Below are 22,971 nucleotides of genomic sequence, written 5' to 3' on the forward strand. Positions count from 1 at the left end.
CTCCAGCCCCGCCCACTGCGAGGGGGCGTGGCTTCACAGCAAGCCCCGCCCCGCGTGCGCGCGCCCGGCGCCGGAAGCGCGAAAGGCCGCGGGGAGGCGGAAGCGCGCGCGGGGCCGCGGCCTGAAGATGGCGGCGAAAACACAGGGCGGGATCCGCCTGAGCGCGGTGAGTGCGAGGGGACGGCGGGGCCGGGGCAGGGCACCTGAGGGACCGGCTCGGGACCGGCTCCTTCCAACCTGCTGCCATGGCCAGAGACACCTTCCACCGTCCCAGGCTGCTCAGAGCCCCGTCCAGGCTGGCCTTGGACGCTTCCAGGGTCACTCCCTCAGCGAGCGCCGCCGCGTCTCTGCGGGGGACGAGGGACCGGGGGCTTCCCCGCCCTCATCCTGGCTCAGAGCCGGGAAAATGCCCTGCTGTCGGTCCGGCCGGGCTGTCCGAGGGGAAGGTGAGGGCTGGGGGTGGGCTCGGTGTTGGGGGCGGGATTTCCCCGCCTCTGGCGAGCGCCGTGACCTCTAATTGCCGACTCGTAATTTCAAATCTTAACTACTTTTATTGCAAGCGGTCTAATTACATTTTAACCCTAATTGCGTCTGAGAGGGATGAGTGTTCACGCAGTTCAGTGCTGCTGTGTTGTGTTTTCAGTCGCAGTATTGTTGCTGAGGTGTTGTGGCAATCGGTTTGTGCCGATGGAAATGAAGTTAAAGCTGCTTTTTCAGGTGAAACAGGAGGGTTTTTTCCGAGTCAGTGCTTCTAAATGTCACCTGTTCCCATCGCCTTGCTTTAGAACAGTGAAAAGAAGCAGGAGTGCTCTGATGAGTAACTTAGGAAATATTTGAGTGAAAAAGGTGTGTTCGAATGCATTCAGCACTGCTGGAATTACAGAATCGTTTAGGATGGGAAATACCTCCCAGATCCTTGAGTCCAACCTCTGGCTGAAATTTTATCACCTAATTTATGTTACCCTAGTATCCATTTCTGGTACTTTAATATGAATTTATATTACCCTAATAAAAGTTGCTAAAATAAATTATTCTAGAGATGAGCCATAAATATCATCTCCTTGAAGTTCCAAAATTGCATTTTGATTTCAGGCCTTTAATTCTTGGAAGTGTTTGAAATCCAGTTGCTGTGATGTTTTATTGCAGCAGGGTTGTCCTGTTTCTTTAGATGAAGATTTAGATTTATTATTATGTTTTGGACATATTATTGGTTGTCTTGAGAGGAAAAAGTATCAAAAATCAGCCTTTGCATGTGGCAGTTCAGAGTTTAAAATCATTCTCAGGTTGAAATCACTTTGCCAAGCTGAACTCTCAGAAGTACAAACGAAACAAGATGCGCTTGGTAACTTTCTGAATTATTTTTAGGCTGCTCTTTGGTTTTGTCTGCTGCAGGCACAACTGAGAATTTGCATTCAGTGGCTTTCCAGCGAAAGCTGTAGGTTTTGTAGGGTTTTTCTTTTTTTTTTTTCTTTTTTTTTTTTTTTTTCCTCAGGTGAAGCAGCTGATGCAGTTTTGACCAGGTCTGTAAAAAGCTTTGTAATGCAGAGAATTGCGGGGAGAGCTGATAGTCACAGCTCTTTGGGATCCAAAGTATTTCCCGTGGATTCAGAGGCACTGGGAGGGCCTGGGAATTCATTCCCAGCCTGGAATTTATCTCCTGCTGGTGCTCTGGCAATATTTTTGTCCAGCTGAACAAAGAAGCAGCACGGGGAAGTGATCCAGGTTAATATTTTAAGAGTGATTTGTAATTTGGATCGGTCCCTTGATGTGGTTCATTGAACAGTGCTGACCTGGGATTGTGTAGCTGGCAGGAGAAATTTCAGGAAGTTTCATGAGGAATTTCTGTCTGGAAAGGGTGCTCAGGCCTTGGCAGGGGCTGCCCAGGGAGCTTTGCAGTGCCCATCCCTGCAGGTGTCCCCTGGGGGTGGCACTGAGTGCTCTGGGCTGGGGACAAGGAGGGCATTGGGCACAGCTGGGACTCCATGGGCTGGGAGGGCTTTTCCAGCCTCAATAATTCCATGAAAATGGCAGAGTTGTTCCCAAGAAGTTGTTAAATAAATGCAGGCTAAAGCAAGATGTATTTTCCACTCAAATGCATGAATTACTGTAGTGATGATGGGTGACACATAAAAAACCCCCAAAAATTTGTTATGTGCAAGTAATAAGTTCCTGAGATGAGGTAAACTCTGCAGGAGTTTAGGATTTGTGCACACCTGAGGATCTGCAAGGGGTGGGAAACTGAAATTCCCAAAGCTACCTGTCGTTTTTGAGAGAAAAACTGCTTTATTGAATTGTTGCTGGTTATAACTGCAGGGGATGCTGTTCTCAGGACAGTTCAGTTTCAGATGTGCAGGTTTGGCTGCACAGAAAAAATGAAATTACTAAACAAAACCCACTTAGTAACAAAATATATTTGGCTGAGCGAGCAAAACAGCTGGATTGGTAAAATGAGTGTTCAGCTCTTACTGAATCTCAATTAATTATGAGCTAATTAAAGTGGTGCATTGATGAATGAAGTGTAAGGACAAACGGACTGAAATATTTCCTGGTGAGTTCATCAGGAATTAGGGAGTGGTTGCTGACAGCTGGATTGCTCTGGAGGAAACTACAAAACTGATGGCCTTAAACCACTGTTGTGCTCTTCAATCTGGTTTTGTGCCCTTGTCTCAGTGAGGAAGGCCAGGCTGGAAGTGGCTTGGAGCATCCTGCTGAGCTGGAAAGTGTCCCTGCCTGCGGCAGGCGTTGGGACTGGGTGGTCTTCCCAGTCCCTTCCAGCCCAGACCAGTGTGGAATTCTGTGCTCAGGTGGTGCTGTGTGCTCTGAGGTAACTTTCCCATGAATTCCCCGTGGCACACTTGCTCAGCTTTTGCTGCGGGATGGGACATTGGTTCCAGTTCCCACCTTCCCCTTCCTTCGCCTGTCACAATTCCCAGTCCTGTGAACCACATGCAGCCTTTCTCAAGCCCTCCCCCAGGCAGTGATCTGGGGAATGCCAGCAGGATTCCTGTGATGTTGTTTTCAGAATTCCCACTGGTTCACAGCAGAGGAGCTGTCGTGTTACACAGGCAAGGTTTGATTTCTGTGCACACAGAATGGTTTGGTTCACAGGCAAAAAAGGACATTTATTGGTGGTGGTGCCACTGTGGGTGACACTGAGGTTCTTTCTGTCCTTCCTCAGCGTTGTCTGATGGTCAGGGGAGGTGCTGCTTCCTTTTCAGAAGGAATTTCTTCCTGGAAAGGGTGCTAGGCCTTGGCAGGGGCTGCCCAGGGAGCTTTGCAGTGCCCATCCCTGCAGGTGTCCCTGGAGGTGGCACTGAGTGCTCTGGGCTGGGGACAAGGTGGCCATGGGGCACAGCTCGCACTCCCTGGGCTGGGAGGGCTTTTCCAGCCTCAGGGATTCCATGAGACTCCCAAGTGTGAGTTGATGCCTCTGACAAAACCACAGTCAGGACTTCTTGCCAAGTCCCTCTTGCTGAGATTCCAATGAATCCAGCAGGGAATCCAGCATTTCCAGCCTCCTGTGTGGCTGGAGTTGTTCAGTGTTTCAGCTGGGAGCTGAGCAGATGCCAAATCCCTGAATGTGCATCCCTGTGGTGGGTTGGGATTTTTAAATATGGATTTGTTTTTGCCAGGGAGGGATTTCAGGTGGGGAAAACCCCACAGTTGTTTCTGGTGGATTTTGATCCCGAAGTTTAGAAAACCAAGGAGCAGATGCTGGAGAATCAGATGAGGAGGATCACCCAGGGCTCTGAGGATCCCCTGAGCTCCTGCACAGCAGAGGGAGAAATCCAAAGATCCTTTTGCCCACGTGCCGTGGCACATGTGAGGTTTCCATTAATAGCCCAGAGGAATTTTCTTTTGGATTTGGAATTACTTGGAGTGTTGTTGGGAGCACCCTGGCTTAGCCTGACTCCATGCACCAGATTCTGTAAACCTGGAGCTCTCCAGCACAGATGGCAACGAGGAAGGGGCTGTCTCCTCCCTCTGGTGCTCCATGGAGAAATGCAGGGATTAGGTTGCAGTTGGAATTGTGTCATGTGCTGCTGTGACCTGAGAATCGAGGTGATGGCTCTTGGCACGTTCTGTTGCTCTGAACCAGGGCTGCTGCTTCTCCCTGTGCCTTTCTCCTGCTCTGGTGCTGGTTTGTGGCTCTAGGATTTGCTTTTGCACCATTCCTTTTCACCTTGGAGCTCTGAAGTGGCTGCTTGCTTTTATTTGCACTTTTATGTACACTTGAGTTTTATTTATACTTCATACCTTGATAAAAGTGCTTGACAACGAGTAACTCTGTAAAAATTATGCAGTATGGATATGTACACAGTATTTATAAATCTCTCTCAGATTTTCCCTATGTTGTGGGTTTTTTGTAACTCAGTGGTACAAGGGCTGTTTTCAGTGTTTTGTGTTCATAGGTGCTGCTTTTTCTGCCATCACCACGGCTCTGGCAGGGGGGCTTGAGCAAATCTGTGCAGGGGGTTTGTGTTAAAGGCTTTGCAGGAGTGTGTAACCATGGATTTCCTCAGGGATAATGCAAACACAAGAAGCAGCTGCAGCAGTTAAAATTTCTCCAGGTGTTGCTTGGATGGGTCCTTAACTTACATGGATTTTTAGTTCTGCTTTTCCAAGTCTTGAAGTGAATGTATGTGAGCCTAGGCATGTATGTGGCTGCTTGGCAATTCTTTTGGCACTGACATCTCCAAGTTATATCCCATAAAGAGGTGTTTTATTTGCATATTTTCATCTAATTCTGGGAATGCCTGTGCCTTTGGGTATGTGAAATATGTCAGATCCAACCGCTAAAAATACAAAGCACCCCCTGAGAGGGGATTTTGGTCACCACAGACAGTGACCCACAGAGGGTATTGGGTGCTGCTCACTCTTCACATGGAGTTTGAATTCTCCTGGTTTAAAATGTGAGTTTTTAACATCTGAGAGCTTCTGTTAGTGGGTTTGGACCACGGCTTTGTTGTTTTCTTTAACCTCTGGCATCATTAGATAGAAATAATTCCTTATATTTTTATAAAGGTAAAGACTCTGAGGATGACAGCCCATGCTCAGAACATGCTGAGCCTGTGCTGGATTTCCTCTTCAAGAGCTGTGTTAATGTTCCCTGCCAATACCCAGAAACTGATTCCATTACAGCCTTTTGGTGGTGTTGTCCAACCAGCCTCATGAAATCTCCTTTATTTAACAGCCTGGTTTCTGCCTTGGAGAGCACAAACTAATGCCCTGCTTGTGCTTTATTCCAGCTGTGTCCAAAGTTCTTGCACACCAACTCCACCAGTCACACCTGGCCCTTCAGTGCAATTGCAGAACTCATAGGTAGGTGATCAATAGCTCAGTAGCTTGGAATAATTCTTGTGACAAACCCTTTTTCCTTCCTTTTAGGGGAAGACCTGGCTGAACATGCTCAGTGTTTTGCTTTTTGTTCTGGTCCTGTTACCTGCATTACCTGGGACTTGTGCATCTGTCTGTTAAGTCCTATTGATCATCTTGCCTTTGATTTTGAGCAGAAATTAATTGGACATCTCCAGTGTTCCTCTTTTCCACAGTCAGGGAATGATGAGCTGGTTCCTCAAAATAAAGGTGTGGCTTGGGCCCCCAGCCAAGCTGATTGAGCACTTTGCTGCTGCCAAAGGGAGCAACTCCTCTGCTCACTCCTTTTCCCCCCCCTTTCCTTCCCCCCCCCTTTCCCCCCCTTCCTCCAGAAAATTAACCTAACAGAAGAAAAGAGTGATTTTTCAGCTGGATGAGGCCAAAACTGTCCCAAAGGAGGGAACCAGAGCCCTGTGGCTGTGGAAAGGCCTGGCTGGTTTGGGAGTATAATCTGTTCAATCATCTCAGCTCTTTTCATACTCCAAATACTTCCAAACTTTCAGCTGTACCTCTATGTCCTCTTTTGTGATGCTGAAATACATTTTATTAAATACTTCACTGTGATGTAATTTGGACTTAAAGTTTATAGGAAGAAACCTGCCAAGGTTTCACTCACCAACCTGTGATTGCTTTTATTGGCTTGAGCTGTTTTCTGTCTCTCACCTGAACCTGCAGAGCAGGCAGTGAGGCAGATGTGCCATCACATCCCACCCTTCTTCCCCTCACAAATCCCTGGGGATGAGGGGAAAAGATGGACAAAAGTGGTGTTGGGGCAGCTGAGGTGGGCCTGGTTTTGCTGCCGGAGCCCCGGGTTCTTTTTCACTCGTGTTTGATTTTCACATCCTGTAAACAGAAAGTTGAGTCTACAGCATTTTGCAGCTCCCCTCTCGTAGGGCTGGGAGAAAGCAGGCATTGCACCAGCTGCTCTGCAGGCAGGAAACGAAACTGGAATCTTGGCTTGGTTTCATTTTCTGTTCTCGTGTGAGCTGCTCACCTCCAGCTACATCTTTGGTCCCTGTTCTGCTGTCATTGATAATCTGGGGACTTTTGTGTTGGTTTGGGTGAGGTTCCTCTGGGTTGGATGCAGCTGTGCCATCCTAACACTCTGAATGACTTTCAAATGTGTTTGCACTCAGTTGAATTTTTGTTTTCTGGTCTCCCACACTGCTTTCCTTGCCTTCAGACAATGCCTATGATCCAGATGTGAGTGCCAAACAGATCTGGATCGACAAGACCGTCATCAATGACAACATCTGCCTGACGTTCACCGATAACGGCAACGGCATGAACTCCGAGAAGCTGCACAAAATGCTCAGGTGGGAGCCTCCTTATCCCTGTCTTGTACAAATTCCACCTCTGCTTCTGGTATTGCTCAGTGCATTCCTGTTTCTCATCCGTAATTCACTGATTTTGCTGATAAATTCAGCATTTCTGAAGGTCCAGGTGAGACTCCAGAGCAGGCAGATGCTGCTAAAGCTTCCCTAACTTTGTCAGGGAACTTTTACCTCATAATTTCCTTTCATCCTTTCTCTCAGCCTTCCCTTTATGCTGTGGAAACTCTGTAGTGGCTGCTAGTGGAGATAAAGAGAATTCAAATATTTTATTTTTATTATCATCATAATCCTTATTATTATTGGAGATAAGGAGAATTCAGATATTTTATTTTTGCTTTCATCATCATTAATAATAATAATAATGATATTGATAAGAATAGTTTGGTACATGCAGTGTGTGAGATCCAAGTGCTAAAAGCACAAAGCACCCCCTGAGAGGGTCTGAGAGAGGATTTTGGTCACTGTGGGCACAGACACACTTGCTTTAATTTAAGTTAGTGAATGAGAGAAAAAGGGATATTCAGCACAAACCCACTGACATAATTGAATGTACTGCAGAAAAAATAATGTATTTTCTATATTTTAAATAATTGTCTATTTATCTTTAAATATTCTGTAGGGTTGGAACTAATTTTTCTCTTATTTCAACAGTAGCAAAAAGTTTCCTGTACTATTTCTTTCTTAGTGTAAAAAATTGCTCTGCCTGCAGATTTAAATTTGAGCAAGCTTGAATTCAAACTGTTATTTTTCTGTTAGATACCATCATAAATCCTAAATTCCATAATTTTATTTGAAGTGTGATATATTCTATATGTTTTATTTGAAGTGTAATATAGAAATGGAAAACTTGTGAATCAAACTTTTTCTAGGAAGTGGAGAGAGGAAAAAGACAGGGTTAGAGACTTTTATTAGTATTTATTGTGAAATTACAGGATAACTATCAGATTCTCATAAAAATGCTTTTTCACCTAATTCCAAACTTTCTATTCCATACTTATTTCTAAGTATGAATATTTCTGTTCCATAATTAAAAGCTGAAAGTAGATTTTCCTGAGTTTTTGCTGTGTGGTTTTAGCAGCATTGTCTGGGTGATATTAGGATTTAATTGTTCAGGAATCCCTGACCTCTAAAACAAGAGGGTTGGGTTAAATAATTTGCCAAGTCCTGCACTTGTATCTCATGAGCCCTCAAGTTTTGCAGGGATTTTTTCCCACCTCTAATGCCTTGAGAAGGCTGCCCTAGGACAGAGGCTGGACAGAGCTAAAGAATAAAGCAGGGATTTATGAAAAGGCGTCCATGGATGCACCTTGGGCAGCACAAGAGCCCAGCCAGGGCTGCACCCAAGATGAACCCAAATGGTCCCAAAATGCACGAGCGCTCCCGGGGTCTCTCCCTGGGATCAGCTCTGCTCCATGTGCACATTGCAGTTCAGTGTCCAATTCCAGCTCAGCCCCTGCACTCCCATCCTGCTTGTTTTTCTCTCTCCAGCCCACGGGGTTTGTGCTCTTGGGCTGAGATTTGGATCATTTGTCCTTGGTGCCCAGCTGGAGCAGGAATTGTTTTGTCTCCCTGCTCTGTGCACAGAGCTCACCATCCCATAATATGAAGCTCAGAAGTGCACACAGAATCTGAAAATCATCAAAACTCAAACCTGAGGCGTGACCCTCCTCACGTTTTCCCTGCTGCAGCTTTGGATTCAGCGAGAAGTCGGTGATGAACGGCCGCGTTCCCGTGGGGCTCTACGGGAACGGCTTCAAGTCGGGCTCCATGCGCCTGGGCAAGGATGCCATCGTCTTCACCAAGAACGGGGACACCATGAGCGTGGGGCTGCTGTCCCAGACTTTCCTGGAAGTCACCAAAGCAGAGCACGTCATGGTTCCCATCGTGACATTCACCAACCAACATATCCTTTCAGCATTGAAAAGTTGTGGCTACGGCCCAAATTTGGGGAACAATGTCACCCAAAGGAAGTGTTTGGCTGCTCTCGTGGATGTTTCTATCAAAATTTTCTCCTTGGAGAGGAGACAGTTTTCAAATTTATATCAAAATTTCAAATTTCTATCAATTTTTCAAATTTTATATAATTTATAACAAAAATATATTTATATGAAAATTTATATCAATTTTTCCAATTTGATATCATTTATATAAACATGAATTTATATTAAAATTTATATCAACTTTTCAAATGTATATATAGATATTTATATCAAAATTTTCACCTTGGAGGGGAGAAAATTTTCAAATTTATATCATATTTTCAAAACTGTATAAAATTTTCAAATTTGCTATCATTGATATAAAAAATTAATTTATATGAAAAATTATATTCATTTTTCAAATTTATATATAGATGTTTATATCAGTTTTCTTGGGGAGGAGAAAATTTTCAAATTTATATAAAAATTTCAAATTAGATATAATTTATATTAAAATGAAGTTATATGAAAATTTATCTCAAATTTTAAAGTTTTCAAATTTACATATGGGTATTTATATCAAAATTTTCTCCTTGGAGAGGAGTCATAAGCCAGAAAACTCTGGGAGATTCTGTAATTGGTTAAAATTTTAACTTTGTAGGAGTTCTGAGATGTGCAATGAGAAGCTGGGAAGTGAGTCCTGACATTCCCTCATTTTGTGAAATCTCTTCTCCACTCCAAGTCCCTGTCCTTAACGGTGCCCACGGCAGATCAGTGACCCAGCAGAATCCAAGAACAGCCTCAAGGCCATCCTGACCCATTCCTTGTTCTCTACTGAGGACAAATTACTGGCAGAGCTGGATGCCATCATAGGGAAAAAAGGCACCAGGATCATCATTTGGAATCTTAGAAAGTAAGATAAATCCAGTCTCTTACCTCTCATTAATTTCACATTTTCTTTCAGTGTATGCAAACATAAAAAGATTTGGGGGTTCTTTGTGTGTGGAATAACTGGAACAAGCTATGTGCAGTTTAAAAAATGGGAAGCTGGACTCAAATGTGAATTTTAGCAAATCTCTGAGGAATTCCCCTTTTTTTCCTTCTTTCCTGGCTCCACCACAACACTTCCTCTTTTATTTGCTTTATTCCACTACAATTAATACATTTTCCCATCTTCATTCTTAGAGATAAAAATGACAAACCAGAATTTGACTTTGACAAGGATAAATACGACATCAGAATTCCAGAAGACTTGGATGAAACAGGCAAAAGAGGCTACAAAAAACAGGAGAGACTGGACCAGATTGTTCCAGAAAGTGATTACTCCCTAAGAGTACGTGTTGGATCTTTAAAATTGGGTTTATTTTTGGAAGCTGGAGGGTGTAAATGTTTTAATTTTAATAGAATCTGTTTTACAGGCTTACTGCAGTATTTTGTACCTGAAGCCAACCATGCAGATCATCCTGAGAGGACAGAAGGTGAAAACACAGCTGGTTTCCAAAAGTTTGGCCTTCATCGAGAGGGATATTTACAGACCCAAATTTCTCAATGTATCCTTTAATATTTCCTTTGCAGAACTGAATTCTGTGACTGGATTTTGTTCAGTTATATTAATGAATTTTGGGTTATTTTTGGGTGTTTTTTTGTTTTGTTTTGTTTCTTTAAGTCCTACTGAAGGAATTATCTCAATATAAGAAAAGAAAGCTCTAAGACCCACTCAGAATAACTCTTATTTTTTGTGTTCCATGAGATTCACCCTGTTTTTCCTTAATATCTGCTCAAAGGCCAAAACAGTCAGAATTACTTTTGGATTTAACTGCAGGAACAAAGATCATTATGGAATAATGATGTACCACAAAAACAGACTCATCAAAGCTTATGAGAGAGTTGGCTGTCAGTTAAAGGTAAGAAATTGAGGCTTCAGAATATTTTAATGTCTTGATAAAATTTCATTCAAACACTGATTTTAAAAAAGAATATGGATGGGAAGCAAGATATTGATGTATACTTTATAAAATCACCTTTTTCACTGTGTGCAGCAGTTAAAAATTGTATGAAGTTGTTTGATTTTGAGGCTGTTTGATACAAAAATATGAATCTGATCACATCTTTCAGGACAAAAAGAGGGGTGGAGCAGAGGATTTGTGCTTTAGGGGGTTTACATCAAAGACTCTTTCTTTGGAGAGGAGTCATAAGCCAGAAAATCCTTTTTGTCCAGTGTAGATACAGTTAATAATTACCTCCAGCAAACTCTTGCAGTATTGGCATGGATTTTGTGTTGGTTTTCCTGATAAACTTTAATTCCCTGCAGGCAAACAACATGGGTGTGGGTGTTGTTGGGATTATTGAATGCAACTTCCTAAAACCAACTCACAACAAACAAGATTTTGACTACACCAATGAATACAGGTATTTTTATCTGCATTTTCTAGCCTGTATTACCATTTCCTGGGAAACACTTGATAAAGCTGCTTCTTTAAATAGGAAGAATAAAAGTTTCTGGTGTTGTGGCCAAACCTGGCTTAAATGCAAACACCTCTTTTTAGACCCTTTTTTGTCTGCCCCCTCTTTGTCTCTTTCCCTTTCCTTGTAAATATTTTTTCCACAATATCCACACCAGCCGTGTTCCTGTGGTTTTCCCTGGATATTCTTTTGTGGCTGTTCAGTAGGAGGCATTTTCCATGTGCCCAACAGTGCTTTTAATGTGGATTTTAATGTGGAAATTTTGGGCATTGATTGCAAACATTGGTGATCCTGAGCCATTCCCTGTGTGTGGCACCAACAGTCCCTTGGCAGAGGGGCAGGAACTGGGAATGCCTTTGGCAGCCACAGGGAGCAGGGAATGGTTTCCACTTGTTGGGGTTTTTTGAGCACTTCACATGAAAGGGGGATTTCCTCAATCCCTTGAGTTTGATTTGTCTGTCAGCACCCCAGGAAATCTGGAACTTTGTGCCCAACCAGTCTGTCCAAAAAATGTAATTAAGTCAATATCCAGACAGGTGGGTAGAATCAGAGGATCATTAAGGTTGGAAAAGCCCTCCAGGCCTTAAAATCCCACATCCAGTTGTTCCTGGACATAACTTTGGGGTGGAGGTATGAGTTAATCTTACAATTAAATTAAATAATGAGCCAAGTTCATCTGAAGAGTGGGATTTCACCCCAGCTGATCTTCAGCAGCAGAACAGCTTCTCCTCTCCTGGCTGCTCTGTCAGCTCCTGGTGCCATGGAGTTCCCATTCCTGCAGGGATTCCAGCAGGACCTGTGGTGTCTCCACTCTGCTCTTTGTTTATCACCCAGGAGCAGATTCCCCATGCCAGCTGCATTCCATCCAGGAAGCAGCAACTGCATTTCACCTCTGGTTTCAGTACTGTTAAATGGGAATGTAACTTCCCAGCTTTCTCTGGTTTTATCCCCAGCCACCTCCCCTGCACTTGGAATGTGGGTGGGCACAGTGACACCACACTGGAAACATCTCCTGTGAAGGTTTTTGTGCCAGGAGTGCTCCAGGTTTTCTCAAGATGTTTTTGTTTCGGGCTGGAAAGTTGTGAACCTGATGGAAAGGTGCTCTGCACTTCTTCCCTCCCCACAAAGGGAAGTGGTTCCACCCCTGCCTCGCTGCTCCTTGCCGCCCTTCTGGTGTCCCCTGGCTCAGCAGTCCCTGCTGAGGTGACCTGGATCCAAGCTCCGGGGCGCACGAGTTCACCGCACAAACATTTGTGTTGGTTCGAGGCCCGGGGCAGTGGGAGGTGCTGAGCCAGGCCAGGGAGGGCTGGGCTGGTTACTCATCCACTGGATTGCTCAGAGCTGAATTCCAGGGGCTGTCCTCACTTCCCCTCACCTGGGGGCTTTGTTGTTGTTGTTGCTCACCTCTCCCTTCTGGGTGTGCCAGCTCTGGGAGTCCCTGAGCTGCACCATGAGCCCTGAGCAGGAAACAAAACTGAGGATTACCCTGGGTTCTCACCTGCCTGAGCTGCTCCTTTTATCAGAGTGCAGACTTTATATCAAGTGTTTGCCAGCTCCTTGTTGTAAAGTTGGACATCAGCCTGAGAGTAGCCATGAACCTGCACTTGGCATGTACAGGAACAGCCAGAACCGGGGTCAGGTGCTGGATTGGTTTGCTGCTTTTTTTAATTCTCTGGTTGAGGCTGAATCCCCTCCAGGATTTGCTCTGTCCATCAGCAGCACTCTTGATTTCAGTCTTTGTGCTCTGACTTGTATTTCCAGGAATTCCATTGCTGAAAAACATGACTTCACACAATTCCTCATTTCTACAGGTTTCTAAATAAAAACTTTTTGTAAAAGAAAAAAGGAAAAGCTTTTAGAAAAGCTTTTTTCTCCACTCTTGTGCAATTAGACATATTAAAGTGGTTCATACACTTTTTCTGTCACTGGAGTTTATAAAGGTTTTTTCTGTGCTAGAGTTGGATTATTCAAGATGATCTTTAAATTCTTTTCTTTGTAGACTCACGATAGCAGCACTGGGAGAAAAGCTCAACGACTACTGGAACGAGATGAAAACCAAGAAAAACGAGGAATATCCCTTAGCTCTGCCCGTCGAGGAGATCCAGTGAGTCCCAGTGTGACAGCAGAGAACTGAGCACACTGTCACTGCTTTATCTGATAGGAGAGCCCTCTCTGGTGTGCAGATGCTGATTTCTTTTGGTTTTTCCCCAGGAAACAGCCTGACCAGACGTGGGTGCAGTGTGACGCGTGCCTCAAGTGGCGGAAGCTCCCGGACGGAATCGAGCACTTGCCGGAGAAGTGGTACTGCTCCCTCAACCCTGACCCCCAGTTCAGGTAAGGACAGAGCCCAGGGACACCTCCCAGCCCTCACAGACCACCTGGCAGCAGCAGGGGTGTTCAGCTCCTTCTGTTGTGGGATTTTTACTGTCCTCTTCCTTCCCTCAAGGAACTGTAACGTGCCAGAAGAACCAGAGGATGACGATTTAATACACCCCACGTACGAGAAAACCTACAAGAAAAAGTGAGTTCTGGAAACTTTTACAGGGCTCTCAACTCTAAAAACTACCAAGGAGAGCTGTGCAGCAGTTGGGGTGACAGCCCAGAGAGATGATGTTTCAGAGGATTTGGCATTGTGGGAATAATCAGATGTTCCATAAATAGATAAGCAATCAGTTTGGGATGTCCCAGAAGCAAACTCTGAGGGATGTTAGGAGACCTTGGCTGTGTAACTTCCAAAGGTGCACACTGAAGCATATTGAAAAGATCAATATATTTATTTAGGAATAAAAGAGTTCTTAGCTAAGGTGTATGACAAAAACTGATTTGAGTGATTGTGATGTTGCCTCACATTCCAGAAGTGGGAGTTTGGGGTTTTAAATATTTTAGTAAATAATCTAGAGGGAACTTGTTGGAAGTTAAGCTAACTTCAGACAAGCTTCCAGCTTCCTGAGGAAGTTTTCATTCAATAAACAAGAATACTTGGATTATTGTATCTAGCTGAGATGAAGAGTATTGTGTTTGCTTTTAGATCTTATATTTAGTTTTTATAATGAATGAACAGTTTGAATCTAAGCCCTTAATTTCTATTTTTTTCCTTGCTGCTGTGCAGGGACAGGGAAAAACTGAAGAGGAGACTGGAGTACAGCCACCAGGTAACTCCTGAGGCTGGCAGGAGCCTGCCCTGGGTGCCAGTGTCTGCTTCAACATCCACTTGTACTCTGGTGGCTCTGCAGGATTTGCTCACCATGAGGAACCCCAAAATCCCCTTTCTTTGCAGCCCAGTGATGGAAAATCCACCATTTCTTTCTCCTTAGGAAGGAGTTTGAGAGGGACAAAGGTCTCCTGCCAAAACTAGAGGAGGTGGCAGTCGCTGGTGGCTGTTTTTATGGCAGGACACCCCATTCTTGAAAGGGGACTTGTTGGAGAGATGTGGTGAGGATATAAAAGTAAAGATGCTCTTAGAAGTGGGGATCTCAGTGGGGATAGACAGAGGTGGAACAGCTACACTTGTGCAAGGAGACACTCCAATTCAGATTAAACCCAGATGCAGATCAAGGTGGTTGGTGGGAATGTCTGGACTCTAACTCAGAATCAAATTGTCTGAGTGGGATTTCATTTCAGTTGCATTCAGAGTCAGTTTCTGACCTAAGATCACTTCATTTCTGCAGAAGACATGCTGTATGTGCTGTTTTAACTTATTTATTTAATTTTACTATTTCTCTGCCATTACATCTCTCAGTACAAAAGGAATTTCTAAAAGTAAAATAATTGCTCATTTTAGGCCAACTGAGTGAACCCTGAGCAGCTTTCCCAGGGATGCCTGTCCTGGAGTTTTTGTCTGATGGGCAAACTCCAGACAGAGACAGAGCTTGGGAAAAGCTCTTGCCTGGGATTCTGCAGAGCACTTTAAAAGTGGGATTTGCAGTAGTCTAGTCAGCCTTTCTCATCCCAAAATCCTGAGCCTGGGTTCAAGGAGGTACTTAGCTATGACCATGTCAGAATTTTAGGTGTTGGTATATAAAGAACTGCTTAAATCTCTCCTGAAGAATCTACTAATATCTGTTTATTTCCATTCTTAACTTGCATTGTCTTATAGATCAATAATGAAATATTGTTAAAAACATCTGTTTCTTCAAGTAAAGACTTCAAAACATTCTCATCTCCGAATGCAAAGGAAGCTCTTCCAAGGTTACTTATACCAAAATCATCAGATGCTTCTGTTAGAAGATCTCTGCCTATTTTAATTAAAGTGTCTCCCCCTCATCTGGATGCTGATAGCAGGTGAGTGGACCTGTACAAAGGAGATTCCTGTTTATTTCTAAAATTAATAACTTAATGAAAATGATGGTGTTGGGGGCAGCTTCAGCTGCTGAAATTCCTGTGGGAATTCTGGGAGCATTGGAGGCTCCAGGAGACTTTGTCAAGTACAAAAGTGAATGCAAGAAAATGACAAAGGAGCATTTTTAGTGATTGGTCTGCTCAGGAACAGAATTTGTGTTCTCCTCACTCCACAGGCCATTTTCCTGAAACTGTGGGGATGTTCCTGGGAATACTGGGTCTGTTTCAGAATAATGGGGGAGTGTGTGGATGGCAGGCACTTGTTTTTACAGGAATTTATTCCTGCAGGCAAATTTCTGGAGTGGTAATTTTTGAACAGTGCTCAGAGAAACACAGCATGTTGTTGGAAACAAATGATTTTGGCTGCATTTAAGCAAATCAAGTGATTATTTTAATATTTTCCTCCTCAGTCTCAAAAGGAGGACGCAGAGCTGTGCGACACCCGTGGCCCTAAAGACACCTCGGCTCAGTGACCAAACAGTCAACAACCACGAGGAGGAGGATGATGATGAAGATGTCATCATTTTGGAGGAGAGCAGCACTCCAAAGCCTTCAGCAGATCCTGATGTTCCTGTGGTAAAAACAGAATGTATCAATTTGGATCAGGAGGAGAAGCAGAAGGAAAGCTCTCCCGTGGGGGAACCTTGCAGTGCAACCACTTCAGAGGCAAGAAGTGAACAGCTGAGCTCAGCAACACAGACAGAGCTCCCGAAGCTGGTGGTGAAAAAGGAGGAGGTGGAAGACATCCCAGTCCACATTCCTGGGGCAGGGATGGAAAAGGAACAGCACAAGGTCAATGGTGTTCCTGAGACATCTGTAGAGATGGAAAATGAACTGAAAAATCAGCTGCAATCATTGAACAGAGAAAAAGAAATGTACCAAAGCAAATGTGAAGCGTTAACCAAACAAGTGGAAACACTGGAACAGCAGCTTTTGGAGATGAATAATAAATGTGTAAAAAAGGAGATGTGCCATCAGGCAACAGAGACAATTCCCTCCTGTGGAGAAGGGAATGCTGATGGGAGGAGCTTGGCAGAGGTGACAGCTCTCTATGAGCAGGCCCTGGGGGAGATAGCAACGCTCAAGGAGCAGTGCAGCACCCTGCAGAACCTAAAGACTGAGTGCAGCAAATGTGCTGATGGAGAGAGCAAGAGTGAGGTGGATGAGATGGCAGTGCAGCTGGATGATGTTTTCAGGCAGCTGGACAAGTGCACCACTGAGAGAGACGGATACAAAAGCCAGGTACATCTGCTAAAACACTCCTGACACTTCAATTATCTCTGTTTTTTACTCCCTGTTTCACAGCATTTCTACTACACAACGTTTTGAATAGTTTTTACAGCTTTATTTTTCTTTTGATTGGCAGATTGAAGTCCTAGAAGTGGAGAAGAATCAAATGGCCTGTCAGTGTGAGGAGCTCAAGGCAGAGCTGGCTCAGTTAAAAGCTTCAATCCCACAGGCTGTAGCACGTGCAAATGATTCTACCACCAGTAATGTAGAAGACTCTGTAAATTTTTCTGATGGAGAAAGGTATCAGTTTTGTTCTTTCTAGATGTTATTTCAAGGTTTTTGCTTGTTGGTTGTATTTCAAATGTTTTGATGAAGGTTATGTGTGATAATTGTATAATAAAATGTGATGCTTGCAATTCTTTTCTACTGCCTTTTGTGACTCCTAACTAATGTTGTTGTTTTTTCTTTTTTATCAAGTGATGCTTGTGATTTATTTGTGTGAGCAGGATGGGCCACAACAGAATAGCAAACGGATACTTCTGAAAATATCCAAAATGTTGTATAACTTCTAAGCACAACTTGCAAACCAAGGAGAGAAAAGGGAGGCAGGAAAGAGGAGGATGATCATTATTTTCTGCTGTGTAATGAACTTCACTTCAGTCTGTTTTTCTCTCTTGAATCAACTGAAGAGTCTGGATTTGGAACTTTCCTGTAGGAACTCCTTGCTGCAGGCAGATCCTGTGGAATCAGGGTCCAGGGTGTATCTTGGAATTAAACAAGGGTTGAAACTTCCAGCTGGAGAGCTTGGAGCTCTTGGGAGGTGGAAATAGCACACACAGAAAACCCAGAGCAGGTGGAAGCAGAGTGAGCTGAGGTCCTTGCCAGGGGAGAATCCAAGGGGGGAAGCATCAGCTGTGATAAAGGTGAGTCAGTTAAGGGATCAATTCAGCAAATGGATCCCTGGGACCAGACGAGAGGTATTTCAGAGGGAGCTGAGGGCCTTGTAGTATCTCCAGAAATTAACATTCCTGGAAAAAGGCAGTTGTTATGCCCATATTTAGGACAGCCACAGCTCCATCCTGGCACTGCAGCCTCAATCCCAGGGAAAACATGGAATAAATCTACCTGGAAGCCATCTGCAGCCCCATGTGAGTCAAAAAGGGAGTAAGGATAACTAGCATGGGGTGACTGAGGGCAAACTGGGGATCAACAGCAAGGCCAAGAATGGAAAAGGCTTTTGCACCTCAAGTCCTGTGTCCAGTTCTGTGCCACTTTAAAAGGACATTGAGGGGCTGGAGCATGGCCAGGGGAGGGGCTGGAAAACACATCCTGGGAGAAGCAGCTGAGGGAGCTGGGAAGGGGCTGAGCCTGGAGCAAAGGAGGCTCAGGGGGGACCTTGTGGCTCTGCACAACTCCCTGCCAGGAGGGGCAGTGAGGAGGGTCAGGCTCTGCTGCTGTGTCCCAAGGGAAAGGAGGAGAGGAAATGGCCTCAAATGGCACCAGGGCAGGCTCAGGTTGGAGATTGGCACAGAAAATTTCCCTGGCAGAGTGGTCAGGCCTTGGGCTGAGCTGCCCAGGGAGGTTTGGAGCCACTGTCTGTGGGAATGTTCAGGAGGAGTCTGGATGTGGCCCTGGGGATGTCATTTTGGGCTGACTGTTGGACTGGATAATCTCAAAGTTCTCTTCCAGCCCTGGGGCTTGTGGGATTCATGGCCTGAGTGACAGAACCAAACGAACTCAATAAATTTCTGATGCCATCAAATTGGAGGGAGCTCAGGAGGGCAGAGCTGCTGCTGAGGGACTTTGACAAATTGGACAAATGAGCTGGAGAAAAGCCCACAGGGAATTCACAGGGGCACCTGTGAATTCATGCAGGAGCAGAAGCTGCAGGCAGCTCCTGGGAAAGCAGCGGGAGGAAGTGCCCGTGGTGCTGGGTGTGGCAGGGCAGCGGGAGCCGGCAGTGCACTCTGCTGGTGGCACCGCCCAGCTCCGGCTGGGCTGGGCTGGGCAAGTGACTCCTCCCTGGTGCTGGGCTTTGGGAGTGCTGGATCCACCCTGGCAGAGTGGAGAAAAACCTGGATAATTTCCAGAGACCCCTTTCAGTCTTAAAAAAGAAATTGACCCACATAAAAAATTATCTGTCAGCATTTAATTTTATTTTTCCTTATAGCTCTGATGTGTGTTTATTAAAAGAATTAGCAAATTAATGCAGGACTTGGAAGTAACTTCCCCCACAAGTTGATGGAGATATGGCAGCATTGGGAGAACTGGATAAAGGATCTGAGAGTAGAAGGAAATGGGCCACAGAAGGGATGGCAAAACAGTTTGATCAGGAAGAGGACACAGCAAGGACATCCAGGAAAGAAACCAAAAAAAGGGAGGCACAGACTTTTCCCTGGGCTATAACTCTTACTTCCTATTTATATTTTAAAGCCTTTGGGCAAACTCCTCTTTCTTGCCTTCTCCTCTCTTTTTCTCTCCTTTTGTTCCCGTGGGTTGTGGTAGTTTGGGTTTCTAAATGGATAAAAATACCAGGGCTTAATACTGCTTTGAGAAATACAGGTGGTGTGGGGGAAAGGATTGCACCAATGCTTATTCTGAAATATTTCTGACAGGAATTCCGTTTAGTATTTGTTTGAAACTGAGGGAATATCCCTCTTCAAGCTGAAAACTGAAGAGAAGCTTGGAAAAACTGATAGATTTAGGAATGATCTTGATGCAGCTTTACCTGCATCCATTTTTTTGTTGGTTTATGGGAGTCATGGAGCATCTCCGGTGTGGATTATGAGTCCAGCTTTGTTAGGTGAGCTCTGAACACAGAATTCCATCTCCAGCTAATCCTGTGCTGTTCTCTCCCCAGCCTGAAGCTCCGCTCTCTCCGAGTGAACGTGGGACAGCTCCTGGCCACCATCATGCCCGACCTGGACCTGCAGCAAGTGAATTATGACATCGATGTGGTGGATGAAATCTTAGGGCAGGTGGTAGAACAAATGCATGAAATCAGCAGTACTTAAAATCTCAGTGTTTTAGCAGAGTTTTATTGCTCTTCCATTATAACCTGTAGGTTCCAGACTGTAAATGGGGCTGCTTCACTTTATATATTTGACACAGGTGGTTCTCTCAGTGTAAATATTCCACATTTAGCTGTTCACTTCCTCCTCAAGGAACACTGTCAATACTGACCCACCCTGATGTACTTAATTAAGGATTTTGCTTTGGAAATGTATTTGTAATTAAATTTGCAGATATTTTTACTATTAGGAATCTTAATACTTTTCTACAGACACCTTTTGGTTGACTTTGGATCTTATATAAACATTAATACCTGTGAGTATTTCCTCTTCTAAAGTAGTGGAATATCTTAGAAATGCAAAAAAAAAAAAAGAAAAAAACTTCCTTGATTTCCTTCCCAGAGTAGTTGTATCCCACAGTGTTGTTCCATTGCTCCCAGCAGTGTTCTGTGTTGCATTCATGGGATAGAAATGTAAGTAGTAGGTGAGAATTTGGGCCATACTTGGGGAATATTTGTGTGGTACTACCAAAATAAGTGTTCTTAAGGGTTATATCCTGAAAACTGGGAATGGACCAATTGGATGGAAGAACTTGGAAAAGGAGGGATGTTTCTTTATCTGTGGTGTAAACAGGATGAAAATGTTCAGCTTCAACAGCTTTAGACAGTTTTTATTAAAGGCAGGAAGAGCGAATTCCTCTTTTTCACATCTCCCCTTTTAGAGTTGTGTGCTCTAAATCTTCCCATTTTTCCATGGTCATGGGAAAACCTGGAAGCAATGGTACCAAGAGAATTTCCCAGCCAGCTGCAGGGATTTCTTTCCAAGTCATTGGGAATGACAAACTGGGTGGCAAAGACAGCACATCCATTTTTTCCTCTGTGGTGGGATTGGTCACTCAAAGAGTGATGCAGAAAAATTATTCTTGCTTTGAGATACAAAAAATAAATTTAAAAAATAATTTAATTAGTATTCAATATGTTAATTCTTAGGAAGTTGTTGGTTTGTTTTTGTTTTTTTGGTTTTTTTTGTTTTTTTTAATAAAGCCAATATTGTTGGCTTTTGCACTGCTACTGTCCTGAGTTAATCCCTTGGTGTCCCTTTGAGTCGTAGTTCAGTGGAATTCTTTCCATGGACAGTATTTCAGTGGAAGATCTCTCTCTATGCCAATAATGGGAATGCACTACTGTTGTACTTTATAAAAGAGAAATTGAATGTTTGATTTGGGAAGAGGTGGCTGTAATATAACTACGTATGACTTTTGCAAAGTTTATATTTCCCATTTCTTGGTGTGTAGCTTTTCCATTTCTTAATCATTATTTATTATGTTTCATCAGACTGTAGCTGAATTTCTTGTAGACAACTGGCAAAATAGAGCACATGTCTATATTAAAAATGGCAAATTTACAATGTACATTTACACTTTGGACAACGGTGGACTTATGGAAATGGTTTCTATTTACTTGTTAAAATGTATTTTTTGTAAAAAATAAAAATATATAAATCGGAGTTTGCATTTGTTTGTTTGTTTATTTTTCTTGTGTTTGTTTCTCAATAAAGCCTGTGCAGGATGGCTGAAGTGTTGGGTGTTAGAAGAAAGCCTGGCTCAGTCTGGTGTTGGACTGGGCCACCAGTATGGAAATGGGATGGGAATGTCCTGGATATGGAAAAAGCAGCACTGGTGTAATCCAGAGGGTTTTAATGGAATAGAGCTGAATTTCAGGAAGTTCTGCTGTTGATTCATGGATGAGCTTCCTTGCCTTCAGAAATTCACTGATCACGTGGACTTATGCCATCCTAAGGCAGTTCTACTGCTGTGGAACTCCTCAGGACTTTTGTAAAAATAATTTTTAAATCCCCTATTCCATACACATCTTTCTCCCTCAGCTGGAAAGAGATGGAGAAGGAAGGGGTTGGTTTGGGGTTCCCTGGGATGTGGGGACTGGGGTTAAGGTTGATGGAGATGGGTGAGGAGGGGACTGGATGTGTCAGGACTTAATTCAATAAAGGGTCTCCAACACTGCCAAAGGAGGGAGTTCCCTCAGGATAACTCACCTAAGAGAGGAAGGGGAAAGGTTTGGAATGAGCACAGACAGGAGAAGATTCCAGTGTTCAGACAGTGGGAATAGTGCAGATGCAAGGGGAGGTGCAAGGGAAGTGCAAATGCACCAGCAAGGTGCCAGGCTTGGTGAGGCAGATCTGGGTGAGCTGTTTGGGCAAAAATTCCCACCATGGCAAACTGGGGGAAAAGGAAGCAACTGCTTTCACACAGGCCATGTCAAGTTGTGAAGGGATGGGCAGCCAGAGCCAGGCCTCAACCCTCTGTGGAGACAGGCTGCCACCTCTGCCATGGCTGCCCTGCCCAGGGATCTCGAAGGACTCAGAGCTTGGGAGCACAAGGGAATGGGGCCACAGCCCCACAGCCCATCCTGGGCTTCTCCTGCAGCCCAACACCCCTGGCTCAGAGTGTTACTGTCATTGTCCCCCACGAGGGTGGCACAGGAGGGCCCAGCCCCTGTGTCCCTGAGCAGGGCAGCTCCTGCCATGGAGCACCGGCACAGCACCAGGCTGGGAAGGATCTGAGCATTGTGCTGGGCCCTGGCACAATGTGGAGCCAAAGTAGCCCTTGGGCTGTCCCAAGGAGAAGACTCCAGAATTTAAGGGTTGTCCAGAGAGCAGGGGGACAATGACAGTGAGCTGTGCCATAGGTATGACAACAAAGAGTGCTCCCATGGGAATAGAAAGGCTGAGGGATTTGGGATTGTTCAGCCTGGAGAAGAGAAGCTTTGGGGTGACCTCATTGTGGCCTTCCAGGACCTGAAGAGAGGTGACAAGAAAGATAGAGACAGTTTTCAAAGGATGGAGTAACAGGACAAGGGGGAATCACTTCAAACTAAGAGAAACAGTTTAGATTGAATGTTAGGATGAAATTGTTCCCTGGCAGGGTGGGCAGGGATGGAATTCCCAGAGAAACTGTGGCGGCCCCTGGATCCCTGGCAGTGCCCAAGGCCAGGATGAGCACTGGGGTTTGGAGCAGCTTGGCACAGTGGAAGGTGTCCCTGCCATGGCAGGGGTGGCACTGGATGGGCTTTAAGGTCCCTTCCAACCCAAACCATTCCATGATTCTGTGATGTAGAATTAATCTTTGTCCTCTGCTGCTCCCTCCCGTGCTGTGTGAGGCCCTGTGGGGTCTGGGGAGCTCTAAGAGCCCCATTTTGGACTTCAACCTCCCCTGCCCAGAGGCTCTTCTTCCCCTGGGCAAGTAGTGAAAGCAAAAACCGTTTTCTCACAATGTAATTCGTC

General features: G+C 44.6%; 1 protein-coding gene across 3 annotated transcripts; it reads left to right on the forward strand.

Annotated features, from left to right (window-relative positions):
* The first annotated feature begins 19 nt into the window (after nt 1-19).
* Nucleotides 20-21,177, forward strand: MORC3 (MORC family CW-type zinc finger 3). Of its 3 annotated transcripts, none has more exons than XR_005952294.1 (18): nt 20-166; nt 5,250-5,322; nt 6,560-6,692; nt 8,399-8,613; nt 9,395-9,542; nt 9,815-9,962; nt 10,048-10,179; nt 10,414-10,533; nt 10,941-11,038; nt 13,092-13,196; nt 13,304-13,426; nt 13,539-13,613; nt 14,202-14,244; nt 15,189-15,373; nt 15,841-16,672; nt 16,797-16,960; nt 17,138-17,583; nt 19,521-19,656. XR_005952294.1 is itself a non-coding variant. In XM_041399851.1 (17 exons), exons 1-17 carry the CDS (start codon nt 128-130, stop codon nt 19,672-19,674), a joined length of 2,787 nt encoding a protein of 928 aa, XP_041255785.1. In that variant the 5' UTR covers nt 20-127; the 3' UTR covers nt 19,675-21,177. The 3 variants fall into 3 exon arrangements, 1 of the variants encoding a protein (XP_041255785.1); XR_005952295.1 differs by lacking the exon at nt 19,521-19,656 and adding an exon at nt 18,831-19,506; XM_041399851.1 differs by lacking the exon at nt 17,138-17,583 and having other exon boundaries at nt 19,521-21,177.
* Nucleotides 21,178-22,971: the final 1,794 nt, after the last annotated feature.

The sequence above is a fragment of the Onychostruthus taczanowskii genome, unplaced genomic scaffold (genome assembly GCF_017590055.1).
Source record: "Onychostruthus taczanowskii isolate IOZ18803 unplaced genomic scaffold, ASM1759005v1 scaffold17, whole genome shotgun sequence".
NCBI lineage: Eukaryota > Metazoa > Chordata > Aves > Passeriformes > Passeridae > Onychostruthus > Onychostruthus taczanowskii.

Bases quoted from the DNA above. Each gene is read 5' to 3' on its own strand.
- MORC3 (XM_041399851.1), top strand. From the start codon at position 128: ATGGCGGCGAAAACACAGGGCGGGATCCGCCTGAGCGCG. The intron at 13,427-13,538 runs GTAAGGACAGAG...CCTTCCCTCAAG, and splicing joins AACCCTGACCCCCAGTTCAG to GAACTGTAACGTGCCAGAAG. The intron at 16,961-19,520 runs GTATCAGTTTTG...TTCTCTCCCCAG, and splicing joins AATTTTTCTGATGGAGAAAG to CCTGAAGCTCCGCTCTCTCC.